The sequence below is a fragment of the Clupea harengus genome, chromosome 3, assembly GCF_900700415.2.
Source record: "Clupea harengus chromosome 3, Ch_v2.0.2, whole genome shotgun sequence".
NCBI lineage: Eukaryota > Metazoa > Chordata > Actinopteri > Clupeiformes > Clupeidae > Clupea > Clupea harengus.
The window spans coordinates 22511983-22520732 of record NC_045154.1 but is presented as its reverse complement, the minus strand read 5'-3'; the positions used below and the strand labels follow the sequence as shown (position 1 = coordinate 22520732).

The 8750-nt window shown below is 42.0% G+C and overlaps 1 protein-coding gene across 2 annotated transcripts in view; it reads left to right on the top strand.

The window, feature by feature from the left end:
- Positions 1–2114: 2114 nt before the first annotated feature.
- Positions 2115–8750, top strand: part of LOC105913405 (PDZ domain-containing RING finger protein 4-like) — a 98878-nt gene continuing 92242 nt past the window's right edge. The window contains exons 1-3 of one of the 2 annotated variants that reach the window (XM_031564973.1): positions 2115–2757; positions 2969–3055; positions 3347–3445. In XM_031564973.1, coding sequence (XP_031420833.1) covers positions 2416–2757; positions 2969–3055; positions 3347–3445 — 528 coding nt within the window. In that variant the 5' untranslated portion in view covers positions 2115–2415. Of the gene's footprint in view, positions 2758–2878; positions 3056–3346; positions 3446–8750 lie in introns of those variants that run through there. The other variant, XM_031564974.1, reaches the window with a different exon arrangement.

Sequence of the window (8750 nt, the reverse complement as noted above, 5' to 3'; positions counted from 1 at the left end):
ATTTCCGCATGAGGACCCACCGAAGAACAGTACCACAATGTAAAATGCAGACAAAAATCCATTCAACTGAGTGCAGTACTCTTGAGTTTAGGTTCCTAGACCGCACTCAGAAAGAGCAGCAGGGGGGAAAGGGAGGGAAAGTAATTAAATTGTATATGATCTCCTGAAGGAGTTTTAAACACCGGAGCTTGAGCTTGAGAGCTTTGTGTGATTGTTGATGTGGTGGCTTTGCACCTGGGCTGCACAGAAGGCTTTATTCATGTCTGAAAGTCCCGGCAGAGCGGTACCGCACACGTTGCCACACTTCCTGCAAAATGGACCAGGTCTTTTGGCTTGTCTCATGCTTGCCTTGTCAACAAAAAGTCATGATGAATCACATAATAGATTTCCCTATGGTGAGATTTCCATACAAACCCCCTTTTCCCCCACCCCTCTTTACTGATTTCCTTTCAACCTCAGTTGAAATTCTAAGATCGGTCACTGTGCGTGTGTACTGTATATGCTTAACAGTATGATTTATTACTGTTAAGAGCTGATCCCATGTGTTCCAACTGTAATATTTATATGAACATGTTACTGTTGTAGCATATTATGGTTGTGGCAGAGGTCATTATCTGAATTACCTATGTCAGAAGTTCTCAGCATTGCATAAAGAAATCTTAGGGGCTTTCCAATGAGATGAATTGCATGATCATTTTGAAGTGGTCTAATGTTTTGTGAAAGATCAAAGGATAATTCACAAAGTACCTTAACACTCTGGTTGAATGTCAACAAATAAGGGATTTAAGTCATTAAAAGATTGCATGCATCTCTTCTCTTTGCTAGAAAAAGGAGTGAGGTTTTTGAAAGCATAATGTTTGACATAAACAAAACATTTTGCCATCTTCAGAGAATTGCTGAAAAATCTGTCGCGATTGGCTAAACACTGATTAAATTCCTAGCCTCAGATCTATTTCAAAGAGGACACAAGAACTCATGTTTCAGCCTTTGGTCCATGGAAATATGTCAGAGTTGAAGTCAGTTGTTCTTTGTAGGGTTTTAAGATTTTACATCCAGCTCTACAGATGAACTCTGTAACACATGCTGTGAATTAAATGGGATTCATTATTTGGAGTATCAGTGAGATAATTGATAGCTAGTCCTCCTGACAAGACTTCCTCACTGGTAGTGCTATCAGGAGTATAAATCATATAATTTCATTAGTATAATCCTATGTAGCCTCAGTTAGGTGCTGCAAGCATACTTGACTGAATGGTATGTTTAAACCTATGTAGAATGCCATTACAGAAAGCATTTTATGGAACAAAAGAAGCATGGAAGTGACCCTTACAAATGTTTTTAATAATAACGCAACAATTCCCAAGTTTTGATTGAAGTTAACTTAGTTATTTTAGAATCTGGATGCAAACATTGTTTATCTTCTGTCGGATCTCATTAAACCACACAAAACGAAATGAAAGAAAATTCAAAACATTGCAGACTGGCCCTCAGGTAGAGGGAACCTGAATTCCTGAGTCCTCTGTACCACGTCATGCTGCAGGACAGGAACACCCCCGTATCAGATGTGCATTTTGAAATCACATCGTTTATGCACCAACTTGGGCAAAAGGCTTCCTTACACAATACTTGTGCTGATTATTCAGGGTCTCACTCATTGATACCTGGGGCTCGCTTGACAAGGTTTTCTTATAGTATTTCTTATCGTCAAATCCAATGCATAGATATATATATGAATACATTGGCATATAGGAATTCATATAATAATATATAAACACATTGGCATGGTAGTTTACAGTGGTAACTCTAACTTCACCCTCAAATGTTATTTGTTGCTAAACCTCCACATCTCGTTTTTGTTAGTTCACTAAAGCCCCTTTGTTTCTCACCACAGTTTGAAGCAGCAGGTGCACATAATTTGTCAATCAACAAATGACGTTGGATCTGAAATGTGTCTTGTAGCCCACAAGAGCGATTTATTGCACTCTGGTGGCGAGTTATAACAATTACACATTACTCTGCTTCTGTGATTTAACCTATCCATAGAATAAAAAAAAAGTTTAGTTTATAATAATTGATATACCCAAAACATGCCAGTGGAAAATGTCGTTCTTCGACTGAAACTACTGCTTAGCCTGGGTGAGAAGAAAACGTTCTCTGAGTTCAAAAGGTACAACTACCACTGATTGTGTACTACACGTTACGTAGAAGTTTTGAATGAGCGGGAGGTCACTCTGTTGATATGTAGGATAATATGGCTTCATGTTTCCTCGAGCAAGAGGTGACAGTCAGACTGTGGTCCGACTTGAAAACCCCTAGCCTACCGTTGAAAAAACGTCAAGTTGAACTATTTGGACCACCTACTTTAGAAATGAGTGAGTGAACTCCAACTCCAGGTCTACATATAGCCTAATTAACATGGAGTTTTCAGCGATAAAGAACTGTGATGATATATTTTCGGGTTTTTGTCAAAAGGGATGCGGACTACTCCACCACAAAAATGCAGTGAATGAGGTGGACCATTGCTGTATGACAGCACTACGGGATCGAAACGAAGTTTTGCAGGCGTGGAATGACAAAATTGCGTCCGAAGTCAGAAAACTCTGTATTACCTGGGGAAAACGGGAGCAATTTCTGCTATCCCAATTAACAGCTCTACAGAACGAAGCACAGGTCAGCGCCGTGAAATACCAGCAGAGGCTAAAGCAGTATATGCTTTCCATCAGTAGCATATTGGATCAGATCAGTGGCTCATATGAGGTAAGAGAAAATCCACGCTTAAGTCAGCATTTGTAATTTACAAGCCCAAATCTCCATCTTTATAAAATCCGTAACGGTCATTGTTTTATTTGGAGTAAAACCTTGACATATGTTATTAGAACTAATCATACTGTGAAAATGTGGACCAAGTTATTAAAACCGTAATAGTAGCCTATAATGTTCACAAACGACTGCATATTGATTTTATCAGAGTGGACAGCTTCAACGTTTGACCATCACCTTGCTAAGAACAGAGGGAATTTTGGGATTCCGAATTATGGGGGGAGAACTTGATCAGGTAAATTACCTGTTCATAGTGTTTTTACTTTTGAAATGTTTAGCCCTGCCTTTGCACGAGAAAAAAAACATTGCAATTTAACAATAATGATACTTTTCAGAATCACAAATATGCAGAAGTTCTTTCAGCGTACCTTCAGTATCAGCGCTAGGATTTCCTTGTATGTGAAATTATGAACTATGAGCTTGCCTTTAATATCAGCTGTTTTTCTTCTTAACATGTAAATGTACGAACTATCTAATTATTACACACTGTGAGCCATTGCTGTTCGCTTGGTTTTCTGCTGTACAGACTGACTCAGAAGGATCTGGGATCTTTGTGTCCCACGTGTCTGTGGAGGGTCCTGCTGGCAGAGCAGACGGTCTGCAGGTGCATGACCGGGTACTGGAGGTGAGTCACATCCACACAGGCACCAGGGGCAGCCTTTGATGAGGGGATTTAAAAGGCAGGCCAAAGCATCCTCTGTTCTCTACTCCCAGGGTCCTCCAATAACCTCTCAAATGGATTTGTCTTCTCTCAATTATCTGTGTTGCTACTGCTGGGAAACGTGTGGGAGATGCAGTGAACAGCCAGCCGTTAGCCTACAACAGGCTTGCTTTCTGTGGATTTGGGAAACCAGATAGGTTTGCTATATTTTCTGGCATTCCCAAATTGTTCTCTGGTGAAGGAGCCATTATCTTGCATAAACATTTCCACAGTTTTCTTTGGATTCCACTCACTGTGAACTGACAATGGATTGGTTTGGTACCAGATTTCATATGACTTAAAAGGTCATTTGTTCTCCTGCTTTTCCCTGCTTTACTGTATGTAGTGAAAAGAAAACTTAGAGGGAAAGTGAAACATACACTTTGTGGAAATCTCTGTCAGAAACTATCAACGCTGGCCTAATCAGCTCTCCTGTATGAGTTGGAATCCAGCACAGTGCCATTACCTCAATCTCAAATGGTGAGAACGAGGAGCTGTTGAAAGAAGGAGTGTTCTGGTTCTGACACAATGACCTTTGACACTCTAAGTCTAGGCTGTGCCCGAAACTTGTTTCACATTGTGCCGACCCCGTTTCCACACAGGGTCTGTTCTGTCTGACTATTGTTAAGCCGTGGAGCAAAAAAAAAGGAAGGGCACGACCTCAGCCCGAGGTCAGGTGTCACCTCTAGCCACTGTTCTCACCCTCCGCAGTGACCAGTCATGGGTCTGACGCTCCGCTGAAGGAACCTGTACTTGGTTTCACGCCCACGCTTACCACTCTGTCTTTCTGGAGCGAAGGCCAGGGCAAGCCAGCCTCTGACACAGCCGTAACTGTTTATCCAATAACTAAATGAATCACAGAGAGGGAAGGGGCTCTCTTCCCTGCAGTCTAGGTGAAGCTTATTGAGCTTTCAACCTGCACATGGATCGATGTAGCCAACTATCATCTACATTGACCGTTTGTTTCCTAGAAATCCCATTTAAGGTGACAAGGGCCTGACCGTTGCAACCCAGTGAGAGAAAGAGAGAGAGAGAGGAAAAGAAAGAGAGAGAAAGAGCTTGGCACTAGATTGTGTTCTTTGGAGAAAGATTTTTCAATGCCTCCAGCATGCACAGACTTTGTTTTGATTAATGGAAGTTGTGTACTCTGCGTAGCAAATGGCAGGAAACAGCAAGGATTGCTATTTTCAGATAGCCCCAGGTTAGAATAGCCCTTCTAAATTGTCTCTGATTGCTTTTTTGTCCTTCTGTGTTGTTTCCTGAATGTTTTTCTGCTAGTGTTTCAGCAATTTTGTGTTTTTTGTTTGTTTGGACAAAATACAAATAGGGTTGTTTCTCTAAAAAACATTTTCAGAAGCATCCCCTGTGTAACACTGATTATCTAAAACATTTTCACCATCTCATTTTACCATTTCATTCCTAAGGCTTTTCATTCCTAAGGCTGTTTATGCTTGCCATGTTGGTGACGTGGGTTTGCATTTTCCCTGTTTGTCAGCACTCATCTTGTTTGAAGTGAAAGATGAAAGTACTGACATGGTAACATGGTAGAGATGCTATAAAAACAGTGATAATCCTCGTGAGTCATTGTAACTGTGTGTGTGTGTGTTTTGATTTGTGATATAATGCCTTGAAGTGCTCATGACAGCACTGTATGGGAGTAAGACATGAAAGGAGGGGTAGAAACAAACCAGAATAATCAAACAGAATATATATTCTGGAAATACTAGTGTTATACATACAAATACACTTTGTCAAACTATAATTGCACTTTGCTACTCTGTGCTTGCTGTAACGCTAACTGTAATCCTATACCACAACCACAAATTGTAACCACAGTCCTAATTCTTTGTAATTACAGTGTGCTATTACTCAAGTTGTCACTCAATATACTACCCTGCACCAAGGGCTGTGCAATATGAAGTGTCGCAAGGCATACTTTAATAGGTAGTCATGCCATTCATTATTTAATCAGTCATAAACTTGCAAAAGCTGTTTTATTGAGACCTTATACTACAGTGTGTCTTTCTGTTCAACCTGCATCTTTGCCCATCCATTCAATTTTGATTTTTTTTTATGGAAGGCTTCGATACTTAATTGTGCCAAGATATAATGTTCCGTCATGTGATTGTGTTTACTTACGCTTAATGGCCTTGACCTATTGAATATGGCACATATTAGTGAACAATTGTCAGGTTCAAGTTACAATTATATGCACAATAACTGTTGGAGACAAAGCTTGATGTGATTGAAAGTATCTCACATTTTTCCCTCACTTTCAAAAAAACATGAGTGAGCCATGCCAGGTCTCTTTGTTGTAGTTTTATCAGAGACTCTAACATCATTGTTTCTCATGACTTCATACTTTTCTCGTGTACTGCATTGCGCTGGAGCTGGATGCCATAACCGGGAGACACTAAAAGGATCAGAATGCATTTGTTGTAGGAACAGTGTGTGCTGGAGAGGGGGCTTTAAGAACACAGTGAAACCAAAAAATATTAAATTGTCTTTTTTTTCCCACCTGAGAGTGGCTGCAAAACAATGGCTTCTCCTTGCATAGATCCCTCAGCCTGGAGGGAGGGAGTGGAGCAGTGGGGAACATGGGCACAATAATGTCACACAATCTGATACAATCTACAGACACAGGGGCACTCACTGGCTGGCTTGTTTGAGCTCAGAAAACAAAAGATGACAGGAATAGATTACACCATGACAAGAGAAAAGAGAGATTTATGAGCGTTGCTTGTTGGCTGATACGTTTTTTTTTTTTTTTTTGGTTGTTGCTTTTTTCCTGGGAAAAGCTATCAAAACAAAAGATGATTGTGGATAAATCAGACGACTAGTTTGTTTTCAGTCAAATCTTGTCAGCAGTGAAATGAGTGTCCTTTAAACTGAATCACACGAAGCAGAGAAACACAAAACCTTGCTGCTGGGTTCCTGATCAGACTGTAGCATAAACACACCGATTTCATGTGACTACATGATGCCATAGATATAACAACTCAAGGGATCTGTGGCATATTTAACAAAACAATGCAAGTCCTTGATCTGTGGTTGTAGTTTTTATTTGGGGTGTGAAGTCGCATCTGTGCCACAAAATTGTGATTTTGAAGCATTTGTCATGTGCTGGCTGTTTTGCAACACAATTGTTATTTTTTCCTACTATTTGTTGATTCCAATAATAGTCATCTCTAAGGAAAGACAACATCATCATACATCTCAGTGCCATATTGTGGACCAGCCGGCACTATTATTCATGTGTATACACAGCATAGCATAGGAGCGCAGGAGAAACATTCATATTGAAATTCAACCCCTGCGGTTACGTTTTTACCTCCGAATGACAAACATTTTCTTCTCAATGGACCTTGCGCTGCATCAGCTAAATAGCCCTGAATAGCGTTATTGTCTGTGAGTTGTCTGCTGCGCACACACACGCAACCACACCTCCATAGAGCCAAAAATAGAAAGCTTGAAGGGGTGCATGTACTGTACATAGGGTGCGGATGGGCGGTTTCAGCGGTGATCTGCACCGTAGCAAAAATCAGTCCCCAATTTGTTTGCAAGCGGGCCCACCCTGTGTCGTTTCCTCTCCCTGTTGTTCTTGCCGTAACACACACTCCATAGAAACGGGCTGGATTACACCTCTTTAAGAAAGCATGCGCGCTGTACGTCACTGATAGGACACCAAGGGATCTATTTTCATATTGTCATGCTGCATTTGTTTCCATATCTGATTGATATCTACTGTTTGTGCTGTTTCATACAAAATAATGCTTATCTTTACTCTCTCTCTTTAGCAGAGCTGTGTTTTCATCTCTCTAAGCAGATTCTTGCTATTATTTCATTGCGCGAGGCGTGTGGGCCTGGACCTCACAAACCTACTTTGACATTATTTCAACATTAATTGAGGCATGATTTTAATGCCCCGGACCACATAGTAACTCTTATTACCGTCAATGGCATAAACAGCATATTTCTGTACGAAGTCAGCCCCAGGAGTGCTTGGCTTGGCAACCACAGTACAAGTTCAGTGTTTTCTGTTCCTTTGAGTGTATGAATGCTTGGGTCTGTTATTGTAGGATGGAGGTGGAAGGCAGAGCGTTGTTTCAGGGGGCCACCGCAGTCGTAAAAGAGTTGGAGTGAGAAGAGATATGATTTTAACCTTTGTAAGAGGCTCTTACGAGTGGCAGGGGGCTGGTGGTTGGTAGATGACAAGAGTGTGCACATTGTTATTTGTGGCTTTAACTCTGTGCACATAGTTGCAGTAACCTAACTGCAGTAACTCTTAACTGTCAGGACTAAGTGGACGTTCAGGGGAAAATGCTACTTGTGCTTAAAAAGTAATTTCATTGCCATGATGTCAAGGATGCATGAAGTTCTCTCCAGTGAATACTTTGATCCCGGAGAAGCTTCATTTCACTATGCTGTTCCAGCCAACGTTTGAGTTACGTACTCTGGATATTCTCTGGATATCTGGACACATTGTGCTGTCAGTACAGTAGCTCTGGCTAAGGCTCATTAGCGCACCCTGGAAGTGTCTGAGTGATGCAGCAAATATGCCCTGACTCCCTGGTTCTCACAAGGCGGGTGGGGGTGGATGGGGGTGGGGGGTTCACCACCCTGGGCTCTCATGTGCAGTGAGACAGAGCAGCCTGGCCAAGCCCATTCATCATATCACACCATCCAAACAAATCTGGGAGGACTTCACACCCCAGTCTACAGCTTCACTCTGACAGTTACCAGCACACAGCCACACCGTTTTTACCCCCCCCCCCCCCCCCCCCCCCCCCCCCCCGCTGTGGCAGAGCATTAAGAGTCTTCTAAGGAGGTATCTGCAAATCATTTATACTTACCAACAGTAAACAGTCCAAACACACTTTGCTCTGGACCTCCCAGGTTATATTTAGGACGTAAAATGGCTGAGGAGGAAGTTGGTTTATGTTGTTGTCTGTATCAGATGGTGTACCTGCTCACCGCTGTGCCTGTGGTCTCTCACAGCTGTCCTGTTAGTCATCAGCCTCCCTGCTGGAAACTCACACAGCTAATGGGAGAACAGTGGGCTTGGGGAAGGGGCCTGGACAGTGAAGCATGCTAAATGATTTGCCGTCAACACAACTGTGGAGTCATCCCAGTCATGGCTGGAGTCCTGAGTGACACTCACCCCCCCTGTCCACACACACACACACACACACGCACGCTGTGCCGGAGCCTTTCATCACCTCTTTCTTCT